Genomic DNA, 25,698 nt, shown 5'->3' with positions numbered 1-25,698 from the left:
TATTATAGATATGGCCCTATGATTATAATTGTTATTCTAATTTAGTAATAATAATAAATCAGGAAAATTGAAGCCTTATCAGTCATCAGGGCCAAAGGGCAAGCAGTTCAGCCAATGCCATTGTTGTATCAAGTGTTAAAGAGCATATGAGAGGAATTTAAAACAATTAAGCCCATCTCTCTTTGTGCCATTCAGACAACCAAAGAGAGGAGATTGAATTGCAATTCCTATGTCACAGTTCATCTGATAATCCTGTGTAGCCTTAGCCAAAGTCTTTTCTTCAGAAAATAATAAAACTAGCTGTTCTTTTCTAGGTGGTTCAGGAAATGACCTATGTTAACTTTATTCTTGAGGAATAAGAACTCATATTTATGGCGCATATTTATGATATGCGCATTTGATTTAATTCTCCCAACAACCCAGCTTTATAGGTATTAATATTATCTCCATTTTGCTCATAAGAATGAAGAGTAAATAACTTGTCTAAGGCGACACAGCTTGTAAGAGACGGAAATTGATGCCAGCTTTTTTTGGTCTCTGATGCTAATACTCTTTATTTTAGATAATGTATGCCATTAAATGCAATGTGGAAAATTGCTGAATGAAATTTTTTTATGCTGTTGAACTGTCATTCAGCAAAGACAACAAGTTTTTATATTTAATTTTATCAAATATTTTACTAGTATTTAAATATTAAAATTTCTTATGAGAAACTAACAATTTTCTCCTTTTCAAAGTTATATTGTGAAATATATCTTTTTTCTCTAGAGTTTGAAATTGTATCAGATAAATGAATTGGCTTGTTTAAAGAGAATATGTGATGTTAAGAAACCTTAATGCTTCTTCAAATATATAAGTAATTTTCTTAATCATGTGTTCTTCTAGTTCAATTATGATGAACATTTTAGATAAATTTTTATAGTGTGATTATGTCAAAGGTATTACATATTTAAAAGTTGGAATATTTTCCCAGTTTTTTTTTTTACTAGTACATTTCTTCTTGCCATAAATCTTTGTACTTCTCTTGTAAAGTGTCTTCAGGAGGAATGAAGTAGTTTTAGCTATATTCAAAGTTTTCATTACATTTTATACTTAGTTTGTCATACTTGGGCAAAATACAATTACATATTTTAAAAATCCACCTTAAATGAATTTTTAAGCATAATTCTGTGAATTACGTGTTATTACCTCCAGTTTACTGATAAGGGAATTGATTTGCTGGAAGGCTAAAGCCCATTGAAAAACCACATAATGGTTAAGTGGTAGAATTGTGATTTGAACTTAGGTCTTTGTGATGCCAACATTTATATATTGCATTGCCTGTATTTTAATGTGACACCACTACCATAGATTAGTTTACCCCAAACAATGAGATGAGATTAACATTTGCTATCCTTCAGGAAGCTGGACACAATGGAATGATAAAGTAGAAAATGTTTAACAAATAACATATGGAAAAATCACAGACATCTTGCTAAGTATTCAAGAAATTGTTGAATACTGATTATAGATGCAAACATATGCAAACTACAATTTGAAATTTCCTATTCTAATGAGCTACAAAAATTAGTAATTTGTTATATACAGAGCCTTGTACTCTCACAAGAATTGAGCGGATTTGTTTATTTGTTGTATTTAATGTGAATTAAAAATATCCTTAAAAAGTTTAAAAATATATTCAGAATGCAGAAATGAAAAACAAAAGTTTAAATTTGTTGTTTAAGAAATATAATTAGTACTGTATTTTAACAGAATTACTTTTCTATTTTGGTAGTATCCTGAGACATCTCAAAATGTTATTATAGTCTCAGGAAGTAATTTTGTTAAAATACAGGACTAATTATATTTTAAAATAATAACTATATATACCCCTCTTTTATTTTAAAACAGATTATTGACTTCTCAGTTTTTTTCTTAGTTCATCTGTAAAGTAAACTTTTGCACCTGTGATAGGATTTTCAAGGAATAGAAGATAAACCATCTATCTTGACACCTTCTATCTTTACTGTCTTCCCTTTAACTTAGTGTTATTCTCCAGTCTTACATCCTATGATGCTGGTTTTTATCTGAGTTATGCTTTTAACTAGCCTCTCATCTCGCTTTATCATTTTATAGTCCATGTCTCTAAAAGAATAATCTCTATTTGCTTTCTGTTTTAAATTACCTTTTACAACTCAGATTTCTCACAGTTCTCAAAAAGGCATACTGTCATCCTCTAATTTCAAAATCCAATGGCCTCTTTCCAGTGGAAGAATGCCACTGATATCTAGGTACTCTTCATCATCCTCTTCTTTGAAAGTTTTTCTTCCTTTGCCTTCCAGGCACAGTTTTCTCTCTGCTTTATGACTATCTGTAATGGTTCTTTCTCTATTTTTTTCTTTTTTGATACTGGGGATTGAACTCAGGGGCACTCAACCACTGAGCAATATCTCCAGCTATATTTTGTATTTTATTTAGAGACAGGGTCTCACTGAGTTGTTTAGCACCTCACTTTTGCTGAGGTTGGCTTTGAACTCCTGACCCTCCTGTCTCAGTGGTATTCCACCGTGCTTGGCATTTCTCAATTTTTAAATGTTTCCCCTCTTTTGACATTCATATTTTCTGTCATTGATCCTCTCTATTATCATTTTACATCCACCTATTCATATATACATATGTACTTATACAAATACATGTATATATGCTCATAGACATATACATATTTATTTTCTCCATACATATTCTCAGTTACTTCTCTAGTTTTAACATGCAACTTATATCCTAGGAAATCTCCACAGATTTATAAATGCAGATCATACCTTTCTCTCCATGCACAGCTGTATATCCAAATACTGAACTAGTTATCTTACAAATGTTGCAAAAATAAGAAATTAAAAATAGCATTCATGGGGCTGGGATTGTGGCACAGTGGTAGAACACTTCCCTAGTGTGTGCGAGGTCCTGGGTTCAGTCCTCAGCAGCACATAAAAATAAATTTAAAAAAAAGGCATTGACAACTACAACTAAAAATTAAATATTTAAAAAAATAGCATTCATAATTGAAAATTGCCAAGTGTCAGACATTGTTTTAAATACATGTTATCATGTTTAAACCTCACAGGAATTCTAAGAGGAGATAGTTGCAGTAGCCCCATTTTATGGATAAGGAAGCTGAGGCCCATAGAAATTAAGTGATATTTCTAAGGTCACAACATGGCATAATAGGAGATAAAGCCTAGATCAGATATCAAGGTGTCTGGCTCCAGAACAAATGCTATAACTACTACACTGTACCTCCTTTTCCATTGAAACTTAGCTTATTATTTCTTCCTCTTAACCTGATTCATCCCAAGGAGTTCTAGTTTTCTCCTTGTGTTTTCCATTTTAGAATTTACAGGCATTGTTTTCTCCCCAAATCTTTAATTTTCCTGAAGACATTGTTCTTCTTTGCCCCTGTAGCCAGGCAATCATTATGTCTTCTTATTGTATAGTATAGACTATGACTATCTCATTTTCTCTTCACTACTGCCTTTATCTTCTCCCACCAATATTGTTTCAATAATTTCCTAATTAATATCCCATATTTTTACACCCTTCCACTCCAGAAAAATGCTCTATGATGTTCTTAGTTATTCTCAAGAAATAAATCTGATTCTACTATAAACATATATTAGAAAAAACCTATGTTTATTACCCAGTGCTATCTTGATGAAAGTGAAGACCTTACTTGTGACATATGAACTTTTTCAGCATGGCCCCATCTTAACATGATGGCCTTTTAGCCTATTATTCTTCCCAAAGTACCTTGTGTTTTAATGAAACTAAATATAGTACTTCCCAAACACTATATAGGCTTTGCAAATACCTTCATTTTATCATGCAGAACACTTTGTCTGAAATATCTACCCTTGACCACCAATATCCCATTACTCTTTGTAAAATTTAGTGAGAGCCCAAAGGAAGGTGAAATTAGGTATATCCTCAGGAGACTGGGAAGTTTTCAGTGATGATAATTCAACTAGGACATGAAGGGTAAGAACATTCCAGAAATTATCTTCTCTAATAAAAAGTAGTATTGTATAGGATGAGAGGCAAGAAGTGCTTCTGATAGGTAATGATATAGGCTAGAGTAGTATCCCAGTTACTTCACCAAAGAAGACAAAACAAGGTATTTTCAACATTTAGATGAAACTTATATTTACATAGCCAGACAGGAGAAGCTAGGGTATACTGAGCATTAATAATTGTTTATGGAAAGAAAAAGTAGTATAGTTAACATCCAATGACATGATATCAAAACAGTCCCTGTCTTCGTAGACTGCAATTAGTATGAAAAGGTGCCATGTCCTTTCAGCATTTTAGGAGCTATGTAGAGAAGTGTGTTAGTCTGATTTAATACATTTTAAAATGATTTTCTAACATGTCAAAAATAATAGACATGTTTTCCATGTTGTAATTTGATCTGGTAAACAAAAACAGAGCAGTAAATACACCTGCTTCTAATGTGTAATAGCTTCACTATCCAGACCATAACCTATTTAATAAATTCATCCTTTTGGAATATAAATGAGAATCAAAAATGAAATAAAAACAAAACAAAACAATCCAAGCAATCTACAAAATGCCACCAAATCCATCACTTAAGCTTCATGGGAAGAAAGACCTATGAGCCTTTTATCAGCCTCTCATCCTTCTCCTTGTCCCTTGTGGTATCTTAATGAGCTTAATTATCCATTTTCCATCTATCTCAGACCAGAAGCACAAATTAGGAGAGGGTTTGTCCAGACTGATGTACTGGGATCATCAAGAAGTAATGGCTGGGGCTGGGGATGCAGCTCCGTGATAGAGCCCTTGCCTGGCATGCATGAGGCCCTGGGTTCCATCCTTAGCACCACCAAAAAAGGGGAAAAAGTGATGGTTGATAGCCTAGCATCAAGAGAAGAATACTAAGAAACAAAAACATAAAAATACTGAAATTAGAATGCAAACAATAACATTTTATTTTACTTGTGCCAGGGCGAGTAGTCATGCATACTTCAATAATTCCCCAGGGTATCTGTGTTTCAGCAAAGCCCACTAACTCCCCATATTTAATCTTCCTGATGAGTCAACAATATTTATTTGAATAGTATCAACTATGATTTTTAAGAATGTGGGGATTATGAAACTCAGATCATGTCCTATGTGACCACATATGGTGATGTTTAAGTAAACGTTCAGATATATGGAGTGATTTTATGTAGCTTGATTCTTTCCACATTGTTCTTAATTTTTGAAATTTTACTCTTAGCACACTTTTGAACTAGCTATTACCTTTGCTTCCGGATGCTAAACTTTTCTTGTTTTCCTTTTGCCTCTGTGTTTTATTAAAATTTCCTATGTGGTTAGCCATTAAATTTGTTGATTGCTAGAGCAATCATCAGACCTTTGATCCTCAGTCCTTTGCTTTTCTCATTCTGATGATCCTTGAGCAGTGTCATTCAACCTCTGGACTTCAGCTAGCACTCATATATAATGTCTCCTTCTGAGCTTCCCACTTTCTCCTTATGTTTGGCAGCCTCCAATTCAAGTTTTATGTTGTTCTTAACTGTATTTATCTTCCTGTTCTTCAGCCTTTTCTAAACTTATCTCTTGACCTATCTTCATCTTATATTTACAAATCTGGTTAGGCTTACCATTATTGACCAATTGGTAGACACCAGAAATATAGTAGTCATATTTACCTGATCCACTGTCCATTCCATTATTCAACGAATTCTATCAGTTTTACTTCCTTACTGTTGTACTGCCCTTCCTTGGCATAGTATTCCTTTCTCTCCATCCCCATTGCTGTTTTTTAAATTTTAGGGTATTGTCACATGCCATTATTTAATCATTTCCTCAGACCCTTTAACATCTTCTCTCCTTCTTTCTAAGCCCTTTTAAGTAATATCCTATAAAATTATCTTTCAAAAATGTAATTCTTGTCAGAATAAAAACCTACAAAGACATTCTATAGGCTCTAGGATTAAAATCACATAAAATACTCAATCCTCTAGCCATTGATTTTTCTCTTTGACCTCATATTCCACAATTCTTCTACATAACTATTTCCTTGAGCCATACTATGCTTTATTTCCTGAACATTCTATGTTTTTCATCCCTCTTAACTCCATAACTTTGTACATGGCTTCCTTTGCCTGAAATCCTTTTCTATTTCTTCACCTAATTAACTGAGTCTGTACATGTGTATCTTTCTTGGTAGGTACTTATGTTGACTTAAACCATCTTTATCCCTAACTCCTGCTGGGCTAGGATAAAGAAACACCTTATTAATGTCAATGGAGTACTTAATAAGGTCAAGTATATGACAGTGTCAATAAAATTTTAAAAGCACAATTTGTCACAGTTAATGGCAATATGGATAATCTGTCTGACAGTGCCCTAAAGTTGGCAATTATTGCACTCCATTGCTCTATGAATTGTGATCCAACAGATAGTTTGTATTGTTTCTAAGCCTGTAAGTTAAAATAAATAAGAGGTTTTAGCATTTCTCAGTAATTTTGAAGAAGCTCATGTTTAAATATTTTTCCTCCTATGATGAATTGCAAGCACATGTGTGTATATGCTAATGAGTGAATACATATAAAATGTACAAAATATAGAAATTTCCTTATGATATAATGAGATAATTGACTAAAATTACAAATATAGAAACTGATTCCATTTGCTGTTTAAACATCAGAATCATGTGTAATCAATGTACAAAATTCACGGCCTTCCTGGAAATTCGATATTTTGTTTCTGATGGGATCAGTATTAAGAACTGAAATATACACACCAATTTGTGTCTTCATACATGTACTTTGGATAATAATGATCATCACATTCAACCATCATTAATTACCCCATGCCCCCTCCCTTCCCCTCCCACCCCTCTGCCCTATCTAGAGTTCGTTTATTCCTCCCATGCTCCCTCTCCCTATCCCACTATGAATCAGCCTAATTGTATCAAAGAAAACACTTGGCATTTGGTTTTTGGGGATTGGCTAACTTCACTTAGCATTATCTTCTCTAACTCCATCCATTTACTTGCAAATGCCGTGATTTTATTCTCTCTTATTGCTGAGTAATATTCCATTATGTATATATCCACATTTTTTTTATCCATTCATCTATTGAAGGACATCTAGTTTGGTCCCACAATTTAACTTTTGTGAATTGTGCTGCTATAAACATTGATGTGGCTGTGTCCCTGTAGTATGCTGTTTTTAAGTCCTTAGAGTATAGACCGAGGAGAGGGACAGCTGGGTCAAATGGTGGTTTCATTCCCAATTTTCCAAGAAATCTCCATACTGATTTCCATATTGGCTGCACCAATTTGCAGTCCCATCAGCAATGTATGAGTGTACCTTTTTCCCCACATCCTCACCAATACTTGTTGTTTGTATGCATAATAGCTGCCATTCTGACTGGAGTGAGATGAAATATTAGAGCAGTTTTGATTTGCATTTCTCAAATTGCTAGTGATGATGAACATTTTTTCATGTGTTTGTTGATTGATTATCCATCATCTTCTGAGAAGTGTCTGTTCAGGTCCTTGGCCCATTTATTGATTGGGTTATTTTTTTTTTTTGGTGTCTAGTTTTTTGAGTTCTTTATATACTCTAGTGATGAGTGCTCTATCTGATGTGTGAGGGGTAGATATTTGCTCCCAATATGTAGGCTCTATATTAACCTCACAGATTGTTTCTTTTGCTGAGAAGAAACTTTTTAGTTTGAGTCCATCCCATTTATTGATTCTTGATTTTGATTACATATTGGTGTGAATATACTATGTATATAACCAGAGATATGAAAAATCATGCTCTATATAAAGAATTGTAATGCATTCTGCTGCTATATATAAATAAAACAAAGAAAGGGAAAAATGTAATGTATCTTACAATGGAATATTATGCATCATCCTCAGTGAGTGAAGTACTGCTATATGTTACAACATGGTTAAACCATGAAAACATTATGCTGAGTGAAATTGTAATCACTTAGATTATGTTATTCCATTTATGTGCAGTATTCAGAGTAGGCAAATCTATAGAGATAGAAAATAGATTAATGGTTGCCTAGAGGTGGGGAGTGGGATAAGCAGAGAAGAAAATGGAAAGTGACCTGTAGTGGGTACTTTGTTTATTTTAAGGTGATTAAATATTGTAAAATGAATTGTGATGATTAATGTACAACTCTATAAATATATTAAAAAGTGTTAAATTATATACTTTAAAAAAATAAGAGAGAGCCATTTGGATGAACCTGTATTCTTCAGTTTTAATCTCTCCCCCCACCCCCTCTCTCTCTCTCTGTCTCACGCGTGCGTGCGCGCACGCACACCAAGTCCTTATAGCGGTAAGAACTCAGCCTTCCTTATCTGAAAGAGCATTAGGCTATGCCTTTATTTACTTCTTCCCAGCAAAAGGATATTGTTAACAGAAGGTATCCCTCCAGGTGTTCTTTAGTCTGCAGAGAAACTGAGGCATTTGCAACACTGAGTCAGTTAGAGGCCATCACCCATGTGATGCTGGAGAAGAGATTAGATTTCTTAGGATGAATCCTTTTCTTAGAGTCATACTTGCACATTACCATTAACATGGATTTTTGAATTGTGTACAGAAGGGAAAGAGTTAAAATTTAACAAGTCAGTGATGACCAGTAATTACAGAATATAATTAAAATAATTATAGCCACAAAAAACCCCCTGAAATATATATGACCATTTTGACATCTAAAGCCATTATAAAGAAAATAAGCAACAGAGGAAATCTGGGTAATGGACTCTATGATATTCAATTCAAGGGCATTTATTTTCTTTTTGTTATAAAGATAAATGTTATTGAGCAAGACTAGATTAGCATGTTATAATGTAGTAGAAATAATCCACGGTTAAATGTCATAAAGCCTCAGTTCTAATCCCAACATTGGAGCTTATTAGCTATATGAACGAAGTAACTAATTAACTAGTATCTCTAGGTTTTATTTCTTTACCTTTTAATGAATACACTAGCATAAAGTATTTTATGTTTCTCTGATTTTAAAATACTCTGATTCTTTACCTTCTATCTCTGGAGTTAGATTTTTTTTAAAGCAGATTGATTTTACATTGTAAGAGGACAATACAGTTCACTCAGGCTTTTAAAGATTTTTATACTTGGAAGTTGAGCATACCAGTTTTAGAAGTTTCATTATTTGGGAATGAGTTTTGTATTTCTTTGGTGCTTAGGTTTTAGAGATTAGGCAAGAAGGTTTTTTTTTCTTTAAAGTTTCCAGTGCTAGACTATTTGGTCAGACTTTCTTCAGTGTTCTATATCCATGCCATCCACTATAGTAGCTACTAGCCACGTGTAACTTTTAAGCACTTGAACTATGGCTAGTGAAAATGAAAAACTGAGTTTTTAATTTAATTATAATTAAATTTCAGCTGTGATTAGGGACTATAATATTAAACATCACGGTGTTATAGTATAAGTTTGTGTCTATACATGAACATATGTGCGTGTATTTGCATACATATGCATGCAGAGTAGGGAGTAGTATGACAGAAAGGAAGGAGAGTAAGAGACCTGTATATTGGATGCAGGAATCCTGTCCATGTTACTGCTCAGAATGTATGGATTTGGATTCCCCAATCCAGCAATCATTTTCTACTTTTGTGGGTTTTTTATTCATATTTTGTTATATATATGAATAACTTACTATATGTGGTAGGCAACATGTTGTTAAAATAGTTCTGTTTTTCTAAGTTTGATATTCCTAGTATATCAAGCACATTGTACCCATTAAATTTATTATCTTACCTATCTTTAAAATCTTTTGTTGGATCAACCTGTGAATGGAGTTTATGAAATGCCTGGATTATGTGCTGAAATTTTCTGTATTTGTAGTAAAGTGATATTATTTAAGAACATGAGTTTTCTCATTGCTCTCTGACCCCATGTAAGTTATTTATCTGCTTTTAGCCTTAGATTCATCATCTGTGAAATAAAGATAATAGTAATATTTATCTCATATGTTTTTTATGAGGATGAGATTAGATAGTGACTTATATGAAGCTCATACTACATTGTCTGGCATTTAATGATAGTAAAACTAATGATGATGATGAATATTTGGGGTTTTGTATTCTGCTAGGAATTCAGAATTCACCCAATGGATATATTTCATATTCATAATTACGTAATAGAATATTCTTTCCTATAAGTCAATTAGGTTTTTATTAAATTTTGTATTTGTAAATAGTGTTGTTATTTCAATTTTGAATTGATATTCTGTTTTCTGGAAAGGGCAGTAATTGTGACATAAAGAAATGAAGATAATTAGGTGACTTTTGTATTCCTCACATTCATGCAGTATAAATATTTCTATCAAAGAGTTCTGTTCTAGCAGTGAAAATTGGAAAATGATGTGGTAATATTATGATTCATTGTGTTGTTTGTAATTAATTAGATGCCTATTATAATTTGATAAACAATAAATGGTACATTGTCAAACTATTCCCTTTATTAAAGTACTGACTTGAAAGTGTCTCATAATTATTTTATACCATCGTTAATAAATTCATCCTCCTTGTTCAACTATATATTCATATACTGTAGGTAAAATATTTAGTAGCATTGCAGTGTTATCTTATTAAATATAGTTATTTAGATGTTGGTATATTCATTAATTTTGACTTTTACTATTTTTACCGTTTCTTGGTTTAAATACTTTTATTTGTACAAAGGTACAATTATATGACTCATTAAGTTGTTTCTTATGGAAATGTTCTCTTTACTAGTTGGGTATTAATACAAGCCATTAAACTTGAATTTCTGGCAAAAACCATCATAGCAGATGGAAATTTTTCTCTCTCTTAATTTTGGATTGGGCATGTACTTTGGCTTGTTTGGTCATGTCATAGTTCTAAAGTAACAAGAATCATTCAAGCAAATACAATGTTATAATACTATACACAGGATGCAAACATATATCCTAACCTATGAAAACAATATAAAGTGTTACACAATTTCTTATTGTAATTGGAAGGTTATATATTCCATTAATGTACAAACTTCATAATAACTTGGTTGGTGTATCCTTGTAACGTAATGCCAAGTCTATGAAAATATTTAGTTGTTTGAGTATGTTCCCCTGATATCTGAATATCTTAGAAACTGGACTACATTGTTCACTTATCATTTAGTTGTCTTTAGTTGTCTTCTTCATCTCCTTTAAAACATGCAGCTGTTGATTTTTTAATCTGGATGTGAGATAAAGGGTTGATCTCCCCAAGAGCAGCTTTAAATATAAAATTAAAAATAATGTACCTTTTTAATCTTCTCTTTGTTAAAAAATTAACTCTATGTTAATAACAGGTCTAGAGAAGTCAAATGCATTTGAAATATATTTGTTAATGTGTATTTTCCATTCTAACTACTTATTTATGTTTTTATTTATACGTACTTAATATCTTTACTAAATTTGGCATTTTCCATGAATCCCCTAGCAGTCAGCTCTTTAAATATTCTACTACCTATTACATATATTAAAAATAGTCAGTTTAAATGTGTACCTCTTCAATTAAACTATTAGCCAGTTGCCTTAGATTTTATCAGCATTTTCTAAAAATGCTATTCAAGAATAATATATGCAACACCTGGAAATGAGCATTTTGCCAGTTCTCTTCTTGCTTGCGATTTCCAGATAATAAGTCCCCCTTTTGAAAGGAAGTTTCAAAATCAGAAGGTTAGAAGAGCAAAATTCATTTTCCAGTAGAAATATAATTAATGAAACATTTCTTTTGGAAACAAACATGTACACTTCATTATACTGAACATGTTAGTATTGGTATCACAGTGCCTTCTAGTTGATATTAACTCACTCACGTTAATATTTTACACCAACCATGTTAATTCATTTAGTTACATATTTTAATATTCTATATATTTTGTGTTAATCTATCCCAATAAGAAGATAGAAATAGTGTAAATAAAGGTAATAATTTTCCCAAGATGTTACTGTTCCCTGTTTGATAATAGGCTAGTTTTATAACTATATTTGATTGATTTTAGAAAAGTATAACCATATAGAATTGAGGCCAAGTGCACTCTGAGGACAGCTGGATATGAAAGATACATTTTACGAACTTTTCAAGGGGCCCAATATGCACACTCTTTGCACTTTGGTTTTCTCAGAGGGAGTTTAATATTCTTTCATATTGTTCAGTAAAGCATAAAATACTTGATCATACACCACATTTTTTTAAGAATTATTTTGGACATCAGAAACTTTATTGTTTCTTTGTTGTTCTTAATCTAAAGTCATAACCATCATTATTAGAAGTATTTGCATTTCTTGTTTTATAATATGCATTCAGTAAATATTTCCTTAATTTATTTGAACATTTTTTTAAACAAATTTGCTTTCTTATTTCAGGTGGCGTGCATGCAGTTTATAAATGCCCTTGTCACTTCTCCATATGACCTTGATTTCCGAATCCATTTAAGGAATGAATTCCTTCGTTCAGGACTAAAAACAATGTTACCAGTAAGTTTAGTGTGTATATTATGCTGATGAACTTTTAACAATTTTCTCTTTGGACAAAAGTATATTTTGAAATAACATACTTATGTGCCTTGCAGTTTTCTTTTGTAAAGCTTTAGATGTTATGTAAGCTATTTTTCATTGCGGTAATGTCATTCTCAGTGTAGAAATCATGATTCCAAATTCAGCTAATGGTGTGCCCTGAAGTGATGTAGATTTTTCTTCTTCTTCAAGTCAAAAGGGAACTTCTTTTCTTTGAATTTTGAGAATATAGAAAACTAGTTTGTTTGTGCATATGCGTGTGTTTATGTGTGTGTGCAGTCAATTTTCAATTAGAATTTTTTACTTTTCTCTTTGATAACTTAGATTGGTCTCATTTGTATTCAAAACAAGTATGTATAGAGTTCTCATTAGTTTATTCTAGATTCATTGCTTAAGAATGGTGCTCTTGTAACAGTGCTTTAGGAACTTTTCTAAAGAAAAGCAGTTTTATTTCTTAATTGAATGTGAATATTTGTTCTAATTAATAGTGTTAAAATAGGTTTGGAATAATTTCATAGTCAGAATTAGAGACAAATGAACACACTTATTCTGTTAATACAAGTCCAATTACTGTGGCTCTATATTTTATTTTGTTAAGCATATTAGCTGAAGAGTGACTTTCTTTAAGATTAAAGAAATTGTTAAAGAGACAAGTGACATTTCACTATTCTTTTCACTTAAGCTATTGAGAACACACCTGAGAATCAAGAAGTGAAAGTCAAGGAGGAAAAAGAAAGGGCTGAGCAAAGAAAAATCTTAATAATTGATGTATAGTACCTGGGTTACTAGACATGCCAAAATTGGGGAAATATCCTGGTGAGGAGCCAGCATGCAATATACATCTGTCACTTGTGGTTGGATACTCTTAAATGAAACCCATCATACCAAATTGTAAGATTGTGTCTATTTAAACCCATTTTAATAAAATATATTTCGGGTCTTCCTCATTTAATGCATTTCTATGTTAGTTTCATCTTGAGTGGCTCTTTAATTTTTGACTTAAAGTCCAGGCAATTGGACACAGTGAATCCAAGCAACGTTTTTTGTGAACCATGTAGAGATTCAGGTTCAGTGTGTAGTTCATGTAAGTGCATTCACCAGTTATAGGATATGTGACATGTCCTTATTTTTGTTTTATCATTAATCTCTCTTTCTGCAAAACCAGTGGCTTTAGATAGCTAGAAATGATCTTATACTCTTTTTATTTTTGGTTGCTTTTAAGTTGTCATCTTAATGGTTTTCATTCCTACTCTTACTTGTCTTGTTCTCTGTTTCTGGGAAAATAATGTGTTTGGATACTTGCAGTTTCCAGGGGATCCTTAGCATACTTTCCTCATTTACTTACATGCCATGTTTCTGCTGTACTTATTACTACACTTTTCAGTCCCCTCTCTCTAGATTGAAATGTTCATTTTCTCACTACTACTAATGAATTGCTAGTTAGGAATACTGTAATATTTGTTTTAATTTATTTTATTCCTCATCTTTTCAGAAGAGATATGGTAGCTATTCTAACCTTTTGCCCTTTTGTCTGAATGTATTAATCTCTGCCAGTCTCGGTGATCTCATGGTGTGTTATTCATTTAATTACACTGATAGCTAAGATTTTACATCAGTGTTTCTAAGTTCTACTTTCCACTGGCCATTTAGCCCCATATAAATCCTCTTGTGCTACTATTTTCTTCTGAAAATCTGCATTATTTACGGATGCTTCCAATTAGACTTTTCTTTATCACATTTCTTCAATATGATCCACTTCTTGGATCTCAGTGATTCCTTAGCAAGAGAAAAATAGTAAGCATAATTTTTCTGCTCTCAAAATTTTGGAATGGAACCTACAGGAATTCTCAAAGATTTTCTGTAAGACAGTAGAGTTAAATATGTTCAAATATGGCTATGATTTTCAACCAAGTAGTTGAACATACCCCCTGAAAGAGGTGTGTGGTTTGAAAAGATAAATCCTCCTCAGCTATTTCTGATATGTGAGAGGAGAAACAAAATCTAGGGGGATAGACTTTTAGAATATTAGGTTTCACTACTGTTTTTTTTTTTGTAAAAGTTGTTTAGATGTTGATGGATTTTATTTTATTTATTTATATGTGGTGCTGAGAATCCAATCCAGTGTCTCACACATGCTAAGCAAGTGCCCTACCACTGAGCCACCATGACAGCCCTCACTACTGTTTTTGATGTAGTTAAATTATCATGATTTGGAAAAGAACAGAATATATACTAGACGTACCTCTCATTGTCAACTACTATCTAACTCATTATCTGTTTAAATTTAAACTGCTAGAATTTATAGTAACATGTGGCATCTTTTACATAGATATTGAAGCTTAAAATATAATAATAGGTGAACATTTAAAATTCTCATTTTTTCCTATCTTATTTTATACACAGTTCTACAAGAGGAACTCCTGTTTTTTCTAGAATATAGCATATTCATACCGACAGATTAGAATAGGCTAAGACTAATAATATTAACTCTTGGTATGTGGATCAAAAATTATACCTATCTGGAACCACCAACTATTAGGGGAAAATAGTCTTATTTCAGTAACCTTTATGATCATCATGATATTTTAGCACAGTGAATTTTTTTCTTAATAATTATCAGGATCTATAAGACAATGCAATTATTTTAACAATAATCTATAAAAATTCATTTTCCAAATTTCCCCTATTTTTGTGGTTAAATATTGTTGTTTGAAGGGAGTTTATACCTCGTTTATATAGAAAGTTAGCTTTTAATAAATTTGCTTTAATAATTTGGAATGATTTAAAATAGTATTTTCTTTGTACGTATGTAACATTGATTCCTTGTTTTCTCCATCTGTTCTTTTCTTGTAACTAAGTGTTAAGTAAATCAGATATATGAAAGAACATTGCAGTAAGAAATTGTGTTTATAGACAATAGGCATGCTTTATCTCTTTTAAAAGATTGACCAACTCGGGCCTGGGGTTGTGGTTCAGTGGTAGAACGCTTGCCTCGAGTGTGTGAGACACTGGGTTAGATTCTCAGCACCATATATAAATAAAAAATAAAGGTCCATCAACAACTACAGTGAATAAAATAAATAAAATTTAAAAAAGACTGACCAACTCATTCTTTTGAAGACTTAATTTTGATTACTTGGTTGGTTATCAGTAATATACTGGTAATGGGCTTTTATTTCCTTTGGAAGTATACTGAATTATAAAAACTTAATTATATATTTCAGGGATTCTGCAAAAAATAAGATGCTTTATAACTACTCAGTAGGGTTGTTTAAAAATTAACTGAAGCATGCTGAGTGTGGTGATGCACACCTGTAATCACAGTGACTTGGAAGGCTGAGTCTGGAGGATCATAAGTTCAAGGCTAGTCTTGGCAATTTAGGGAGAACCCATTTCAAAATAAAAAATAAAAATGGCTGGGATTGTAGCTCCATGATAGTTTGCTTGCCTAGCATTTGTAAAGCACTGAATTTGATCCTCAGCACCACATAAAAATTATATATAAAGATATTGTATATATAAACAAATATTTTTTAAAAAAGGACTGGGGGTATAGCTCTGTGGTAGAGTGCACTACTACTGCAAAAACAAAGCAAAATTCCTAAAAAAACCTAAAAACAAGAAAAATCTGAAGCATATTTTTAATATTTTCCAAATTAGTCATAGTGTAATTTCATAATTTTTTGATATTTCACATCTTATAATATAAAACCTTGGTGATACATCTCCATTTTCCTTTATGTGATATCTATCATATCATTTGTACTTCATAAACTTTTTTTATTTTATTAAATATTAAATATTTGGGGATATATCTTTCAAGATTTGACATTTGAAAAGATATTTTATAATTAAGAATAGATGTATATATATATATATATATATATATATATATATATATGCATTTATATTAATAGTTCTTGGCCATTATTAATAAAGAACATTTATATATATTGCATTTATATGTGTCTATATTTTTTATATTATGCAATGATATTTAGACAGTCATTTTCACTGAAAATATTTCAGTCATGCAGACTGGTTTCAATGTTTTGTAAAGTTTTGATGCTAATTAAATGATAGTTTTATTTAAATTTTTCTATTTTTCACACATTTACCTGTGTTCAAGTTTCGTGATGAATGTCTAAGACAATATATTATGACATGAGAATAAAGAAAATTTCATATTATAAAATATGTGAAAGGTTGTTTCTGTAATAATCAGCATATTGGACATCTCCAACTTCTGCAATTTTTTGAATAGAGTTCAGAAATTAACTCATGATATTACCCACTAATGTTAGGTAATTTTGCATTGCAATAAATCCTCTATTCCCCTTCAAATTGGAAAACTGATGTCAAAGCAGGGTATTATTAAGAAGGAAACTAAGTGGAGATACATTTATTCATTATGTATTTTATTTCAGATTATTTAAAAACATTAAACAATGTCTTCATATGCTCTATACATAAATATGAATGTTGATAAACATAGGTAAATGTGAATGTATGTTGAATGTTAGAAAAAGAACATCTAAAAATTTCTTATACTGGATTTGGCTTCAGTTACAGCCATTACATCCTCATTTATAATTGTTCTACTGAATAAAATAGAAACAAGAAATGCATCCCAATTTGTTTTATTTACCTAATTTGAAGAACACCATGCTTGCATTTCCTTTTAGAGTTCAAGCTCAACTCTGAATATCCTATTTCCACTTTTGGTAACACCCTTGAGCATCCACAGTTGTGATTATCGATTTGGGTTTTGAAAGCTGCAACTTAATGGACACATATTAAAAGATATTCCAGGTGATATATATTAAGCCCAACAATCTCTAGTGTGGTATGCTCCCCAGATTTTTTTTATACTATTCTTTTGAAAACTATCAGAGATTTGTAATGCATGTGCTTAGGATGTATTACAAAAATCTTCAAAGCCCAAGTTGATATTTTGTGATTAGGCTAAGCAAAAATGAAAGGTGGGGGAGGAGGCTAAGAAGTACAGTTTGATAAAAAATTCCTAACACCTTTTTGCTTTAAAAATCATAAAATATCATTTAATATAAATTTGTTGAGACAACTTTTTCACGCCATACTTGGGACTGTTATGCTTGAATATATCCTTGCATTTGTCCTTTATTAATACAATTGGTCTATATTTGCTTATTTTTTTTTTTTTTTGGCCAGAGGCTACGTGTGAATGTTCTAACTGCATGAATTCTTTTGTGATCTTTGATTAGTATATTTAGTCAAAACCACAGCATTTATTTGAGTTGTTAGCAATTAGTATTTTTGTTGTTGTTGTTGTAGAAGTAATCGTTAATTTTTTAATGTGGATATCAAAATCGGGGCATGGAAGGAAAGTACAGTGAATGCAGTGAGGATCTTTTATTTTTAAATAGAAAATCTTTGTTACATTTACTTTCTTTCAGGAAACCAACTGCCTTGGTCAATTTTTGAAATTGCTTATGTGTGTATAAATGAATAATTGTGTTATTCCCCTTATTTTCAAAATTTGCTGCTGTCCAACTTTTATTCATCTGCTAAGTTTTATGTTTATATACTAGGATCTAAAAGAAAAAGAGAATGATGAGCTTGATATTCAGTTGAAAGTATTTGATGAGAACAAAGAGGACGACCTAACTGAATTATCCCATCGTCTCAATGATATTCGAGCAGAAATGGAATATCCTTTGACAACCCCAAAATAATTTTGTGCATATCATGAAAAAGGGATTTGTGGGTAATTTGGGGGACCATTATTAGAATTCTTTTCTGCCAGCCCAGATTGTATCCGTGTATTTACAATGGAATCTTGTTCTGATGTTGTCCTTGAGATTTATGCTGAGGAGCTGTTAGACTCTCTTGATGGTGTGTACAGACTACATTGAAATCTAGATAGTGGCTCAATGTATTATAGGGATATTCTGCTCACTAGTATTGAATAGACAAGTATAACTTACTTATAAGAATGAGGAAAAGTCCACAGAGTTCCTTTGTGACTATAGGTAATATGGTTTTTCAATTTATTAAATGGTACTCCACTGAGAGATATCAGTCCGTTGAAATAAATGTCTTATTCTCTATCTGATGTCTGTTTTCTTTAGTAGTAATAAAAATATTTAGATACAATAGTAATTGACTCCATCAAGGCTATGTCATAGAAGGATCTGGGTCAAATACAGCTAGATTATAATCTTCCCTTGGCATGGACATGTGAAATGATTTTTGATACAAAACATGGTTGTCATAGCACTGTTGGCCATTTGCTTCACTTCCATTGAATTTCTTACTCATAGATTCTGGGAAGTTGGGAAATCTTCAGAACCATAGTGACCTTTGAGCTGGACTTTTTCCCAGTGATATGTTCTCTTCCCTGTAAAAAAGCTGTAGTTTTATTCTCTTCCTTGACATTCCCAGAGTACTTTGTTTGTTCTGTCTTATTTATGTACACTTCTCTGCTCCTGTGAGATTGAGGGCAGAAATGTTATGTTTCATTTTTTCCTCCAGTGCACCTATCGAAGTCATATAAAGATAAATGTGTATGTAATGAATAAAGATTTATTATTATGAGGAATAAGTTCTAATCCAAGTTTTAGTGATACATGTCTGCACTAGCTTGTCTAATATTAAATGCTTTTTATATCAATTAATAAATATCTTGCTTTTTATAGATTTCCCTTATAACCAAATGTCACTGTATAGCTATTGTTGGATTCATTCTGTAGCCATTTAAGGGACCTTATGATACTTTAACACAAACCTCTTACATGGGTCTAAGAAGTAATCCATCATATACTTAATTCTACTTCAGAGAAAATGTTGACATTTCAAGTTATTTTTAGGGTGTTGGATTACATCTTGTCTTTTACCTTTATTTTCAATCCATTTTCTAGGTCTTCACTTTTGTTATGAAACTGAATTCATTTTTGAAATGTTTTCTCTTTCACTAAAAGCACCTGCTCTTCCACTTTATTCATAAGAAAAATATATTTTAACCTCCTTTGTCTTTACTCTCCCAACTTCTTTCAAACCGTGAACAACAAATGAATACAAATAATAATTTCATATTTAGTATTTTATCTTGGTAAAATAAAACTGCTTTTTTTATCTTTTAGTAGTTTAAAGCATGCTCATTTGCCTTCTATCTTATATGGCATTGAAAATACAGTAGTAGTGGTTTTTATGGATAATGTAGGCCCACTTTGAAAACCACAGGAACATCAAGATAAAACCATTTTCATTGATGGCATTGCTGTTCTAATGTTACCAGCTATAATCTGTACTTCAAAATATAATGAATGAATTATTATTCAAGCTTTTGACAGCCAAGTAGTCTTGGGAATGCTCTTTAGTCCTGATTTTCTGGTTAAAAGATTAAAATGATTCCATAGAATCATTTTCTTTACGTAAATGTTTAAATACTGGATCATGGTGTTGAAGGTTTAGAAACAGTAATAGAAGTAAAATGCTAAATGTAGTTTTTAAAAAATTAAGCTGCTTTTGTTATGAGTGAAAATTTCATCAAGAATCTTTGATATTTTTTCCTTTACTTACTTTTTTACTGATATGAATGAAGTATATCACCTTCTATATAATATGTTGAAAGACACTGCAGCTGAAAATTACTTATTATCCATTCTGCAACACTTTTTGCTCATCAGAAATGATTATTATATCAGGTAAGAGGCAGTTCTAAGAGTAGCATATTTATAATTTGAAATGGATATCAAAGGAATAGAACCTAGGCAATATATGCATATGTACGTGCATAGGATATAGGATATAGGAACTTGACTAGGTAACATTTTTTGTGGGGGGCACCAGGGATTGAACTCAGGGATACTCAACCACTAAGCCACATCCCCACATCCCCACATCCCAAACCCTATTTTGTATTTTATTTATTGACAGACTCTCATGGAGTTGCTTAGTGCCTTCCTTTTGCTGAGGCTGGCTTTGAACTCGTGATCCTCCTGCCTCAACCTCCTAAGCTACTGGGATTACAGGCATGTGCCATTGCCACTGGCAGTAACATTTTTAAAACTGTATTTAAAATGAGCCAGAAGAGAGATGTACTTATAATAATGGCGTATCCCAGAATAGGACTGTTAGTAGCAATGAACCCAATCGAAACTACTGACTCTGATGAATTTCCTTTGCTAGATAATGGTAACACAGAGAGGTAAGACCAAAGATTCTAGGACATTTAAAAATCCTGAACATTTTAATAAGATTTTATGATTATTTCTATTTTATAGCCTTTATATAGTAATAAATATAATTTAACATCTTTAGAAAATATATATGCAGGGGCTAGGGATAAATCTCAGTTTGCAGAGTGGTTGCCTCACCTGCACAGAGTTCTGGGTTCAATCCCCAGCATCACACACACACACACCCACACCAAAAAAAAAAAAAAAAAAAAAAAAAGCAAATATTTCACTTTAATGTCCATTGATATATTTTTTCTAAATGAGTCTGATAATAACCCATGAAGTTAAAAGTTTTAGAATTTGGTAACAGGAAATGTGTATGTAAATCAAAGTTATAAAATGGTTTCTGAATGATGGAAAGTATTTATTGCCTACTTACCTTGATCTTATATTTAGCTGTTAATTGTCTTTATATTTTAATTTGCATAAAATTTTGACCACCTACATTTTCTGATTTTTCAAAAACCGCTTGATTAAGGGGAAAATGAAGGTGACCATGAAGTAAGGTTTGGTTGCAACAAAAATGATGGTTTTAAAGCAATATGGAGAACAGTATAGTTCAGTACAGATCAATAATTTGATAGATATCACAGAATTACAGAAACATAGAAAAATGTTAAAATATTAAATTATATGCTCTTTTTAAGCAGGAGAGATGCTACTGCATTAACAATGATTTATTGTTTTCTACATTAAATTATGACAGCTAAAGGGATATTGTGCTCTGAGGTGACCAGTTACCTGGGGTAACCATTCATATAAAACTATTTATTTCTCAGTAAGTATAATAAATGACAGGTTGCCCACACATGGTTTCCTTTTCATACTGAGAATATCTCTTTGAGGTAGATGTGTAACAAATACTTTTATTCCACTTGAGATTATTAACCTGGTTTCCCAGAGAACAATTATATTTGCCTTATTTACTCAGAGTTGTCAACTAGACTGGGATCATGATCCAGTGTTATTTACCATATATCAAATAATGACTTTGGGGAAAAAAAGCTCCAGATACATAATGTATAGTAGTTCTTATTCTTAATCTTATGACCAACCTCATAACTAAGGACAGAGAAAAACAAATAGAATCTGTTTGAGTTTATTTTCAAATTTTTTTAGTGGGTTGAGAAGCATTTATTTAGGAATGTTTATGTCATGATTTGTCTATAGTAGTACTTATTACTGATTTTCTCTGCTGAGTTTATTAGCCTCTCAAAAATTCTAAATCTTCTTAAAATTTTAATGCAAAAATTGCCTTTTTTATTTTGTAGTATGAGTTTCATCATTTTTTAAGGCCAGAATTACCTTGATAGACTACAGAATCACCAGATGTTTTAAAACGTTTGACACTTTAAACAAATTGGGACTACAGCCATGCATATTAAGTGCACATGCTTTTATGAAATGGATCTTTTAAAATATGTTATACAAAAAAATCTTTGAAATAGTTTGAAACATCAGTGGCTCAGTACAGTTTTGTAAACTGTTGCATATATCTTAAGGAAAAGCACTGTAGTAAATTTAAGATGTTGCTTAACCCTAATACCAAGAAACTCATCACTTATTGAAATTCAGAACTTGTGCATGCCTACAGTCATTTCTGTGTCCATGGATATAGAATAAAGGGGGTCATCTTTTTCATTAACTTTAGAAACAATAGTTCAAGCCATCAGATAATGTTTTTAAGTATCTTTGAACACAAGCGTGAATCCCTGCAGACTAGAACATTAAGTCACCAAGTATTTCCATTTGATTATATCACATTGGGTTTGGCACTATAACATCCAGAGCATCTTTCTTTAAGCTTTGGCATATTTTTCCAAAGGTAGTGTACTGGTTAGAGGGCTTTCTTTCTTTTTTTAAAATAGCTCTAAGAAAAGATAATTCTTTTGACACACTAATTCTTTTCTTAAGAAAATTTATTTGTACAAGTAGAAAAAAAATTATTCACATATACTTTCTCTCTTTTTCAGGCCACAGTATTATAAAATAATTGAGGAGTGTGTTTCTCAGATAGTGTTGCACTGCAGTGGCATGGACCCAGACTTTAAGTACAGGCAAAGATTAGACATTGATTTTACTCATCTAATAGGTATGGAATATAATCTTTACTGTCCTATGTGCTTTATGTCTTCTATATAATGGTACTTTTTAAAAGTAGGTCTCTCATTGAATAACTTCTATTACCATCTGGTATATCATTATGCCTGTAAGTATCTTATTGCTGTAATTATTAATTAGGATGATCATGGAAGTTCTGCCTGTGTGATTAGACCTGTTAACCTATTTGTTAAGTACCAACAGTACTGAACTCAGTTTTAACTCATTGTCCCACAAAAAGGCATTTTATTATAGATGAATGCCTTGCTTTTTAGAAGCATGAAATATTTTAATTTAATATTTTAAATATTTTAATTCAATTTATACTGGTGTCTTTGAAATCATGTGTATATTGGGATATCCTTAGTATTGCTAAAGTTTAAGAGATAAAATACTCACTTATTTCTGCAATTTAAGACCTTTTTAGGCTATCACATAACTCAGTTTGTATTTCCATAGACATTAGAGTTACCAAAAATTCTGAGGTCATTATATACATGTCTTTGGATTGCTGAGGAAATAACCTTATATCATCCTAGACTGCTAATTATCAGTACTTTGTAGAATAATCTCAGAAGGATCATGTGAAACTTCCCTCATGAAATATGCTATGATATATGGCTTTACAGTTAAGCAGTTTTATTTATACCTAATTGAAATCACTATTGCTGAGGTTCAAGCACAAACTCACTTCTAAACAACAGCTGTTGAATGCCAAATATCTATTATTTTTCACTCCATAGCACAGGGCAGAGTTGTTGGAATGTTCAAACATGTATAACTTAACATTACCATGTATTCTTTTCTGTTTTGAAATGCAATCCATACTTATTGTAGGAATCTTGAGTCACCAGTCACATTACAATTAGTCCCTTTTCAGTTCTGTACATTTCCTTTTGTCTGTTTATCTATGTGCTTGCCTTTCTGCCTGTTCGTCTGCCTGTCTATATGTTGATTTTTCATGGAACATTATATGATGATTTTTTTTATGTTAACTTTCAAAATGTGACTTTTAATGTCTGTATAGTATTCCGTTGTATCAACTATCATGATTATTTTAATGAGTTCTTACTTATTGTATATCTAGATAGTTTTCACCTGAATTATAAATGAATCTTCACCAGCATTCTTGTATAAAAATGTTTGGCTTTTTCTCTTTATTTTATTAGGATTGATTGCTGTAAGCACGGGTTTGAATTTTCAAAGCCAAATGATTTTCAGAAAGCTTGTGTTATTTTCCTTTGGCCCAGCAATGAATGTGAATGCTGGCCTTAGTTCATATTTTTCACTGAGTTTGATAAACTTTTTTTATTTCGCATTTTGTTGAGCAAGTCATAAGGGACTATTTCCAAATCCATGTGTTGGCTTATAATCCATTAGGGTCCCTAGTTGGCACACATAATCTATTGGTGATTTTGGCTAGCTGTTTTACTGTTCAATAGATATTTGTTTTGTGTGCTGTGTGCCAGGTGCTTACAATTGTATAATGTTTATGAAAAGCATTGAGGATGACAAATGAAAGGATCAATTGAGAGAGGATAATCAGCATCATAAACCCATTATGACCTCACTGTAATTGTGAACAGATCTTTAACTTCTTTAAGTTCCAGATGCCTCAGTTCTAAAACTGGCAAATCGAATATTTAGGTAGCTCTTGGTTAAAGTCCTTTTTGAGAAACTGATGAATCCCATGAACCTTTAATTAGAACACATATACACACACACAAATACACACAAAAATTATCAAGTGCTTCAAAAACTCCTGGGAATTCTAATAATTTCTTTTTTAAAATAACAGACTGAGGTTGCTAAGATTTCTTCTGATTTCACAATTCTGTAAGTCTAGTATCTTTCACAAATTGGTTCAGATTGGATCCTTGCGTAAAAATCTCCTGTGTTAGTTTACCTCAGCATTTCTGTGACCAAAATACCTGACAAATATAACTTGGAGGAGAAAAGTTTATTTTGGCTCCTGATTTTAGAGCATTATTCCATGGTGTCTCATCTCATTTCTCTACACTCCAGTTGAGGCAGGACATTTTGAGGGAAGGGCCCAGAATAGGAAAGAAAGTTGTTCCTCTTTTGCCAGATCAAAAGGTGGTGGGGAGGCCAAGGAGTGCAGTGAAGGAGCCATTGGGAAGATGCATGCTTCCAGTGCAGGACCCCATTGACCCATCTCCTCCAGCTATGTCCCACCTGCCTCTGATTACCACCCAGTTAGTTCATCCAAACTAGGATGGCCTGATTAGGTTACATCTCTCATAATCTATAATCATTTTACCTCTGAACAGTCTGAACATTCTTCTATTATTAACATTCTTCTATATATTCTTCTATATAACATTCTTCTATTATTAACATTCTTTTATATATTCTTCTATATAACATTCTTCTATTATTACCTATTAAGGTAGGAGTATTAACATAGTTTGGAGTTGGGGAGCCTCATATCCAAACCATAACATCTCCAATGCCTTCCTATTCAAATTTAAAGTCAAAACCATTTCCAAGTATGGCTAACACAGCATGGGTGTGGCCTTCCCCTTTGACTTAAGAACCTAGTGCTTTTCTTCTTTGTTGCTTTGCTCCACACACTCATTAAAAAAAAAAAAAGAAAGAAAAACTGTATTGAGATAAATGTGACAAAATGAAAAATACCTATATTCTAAGTATTCAATCTGACAAATATTGAGACATGTTTACTTAAAATCATCAGAAAATCAAGATAATAAACATCACTATTACTCATTAATGTTTCTGCATACTTTTAATTCCTCCTTTTGCCTTCTACCTGTCCTTATTCTAA

General features: G+C 31.9%; 1 protein-coding gene across 9 annotated transcripts in view; it reads left to right on the top strand.

Moving 5' to 3' along the window:
- The window catches only part of Diaph2 (diaphanous related formin 2), an 826,282-nt gene that overhangs the window by 223,093 nt on the left and 577,491 nt on the right, over positions 1-25,698 (top strand). For all 9 annotated transcript variants that reach the window (XR_013154694.1, XR_013154693.1, XR_013154690.1 and 6 more), the window contains 4 exons: positions 12,424-12,534; positions 18,144-18,262; positions 20,142-20,258; positions 22,766-22,884. Coding sequence is in view for 2 of the 9 variants with exons in the window: in XM_077107725.1 (XP_076963840.1) it covers positions 12,424-12,534; positions 18,144-18,262; positions 20,142-20,258; positions 22,766-22,884 (466 nt within the window). In the remaining 7 variants the exon portion in view is untranslated. The remainder of the gene's footprint in view (positions 1-12,423; positions 12,535-18,143; positions 18,263-20,141; positions 20,259-22,765; positions 22,885-25,698) is intronic.

Source organism: Callospermophilus lateralis, chromosome X (assembly GCF_048772815.1).
Source record: "Callospermophilus lateralis isolate mCalLat2 chromosome X, mCalLat2.hap1, whole genome shotgun sequence".
Lineage (NCBI taxonomy): Eukaryota > Metazoa > Chordata > Mammalia > Rodentia > Sciuridae > Callospermophilus > Callospermophilus lateralis.
This window is presented reverse-complemented; position numbering and strand designations above follow the sequence as displayed.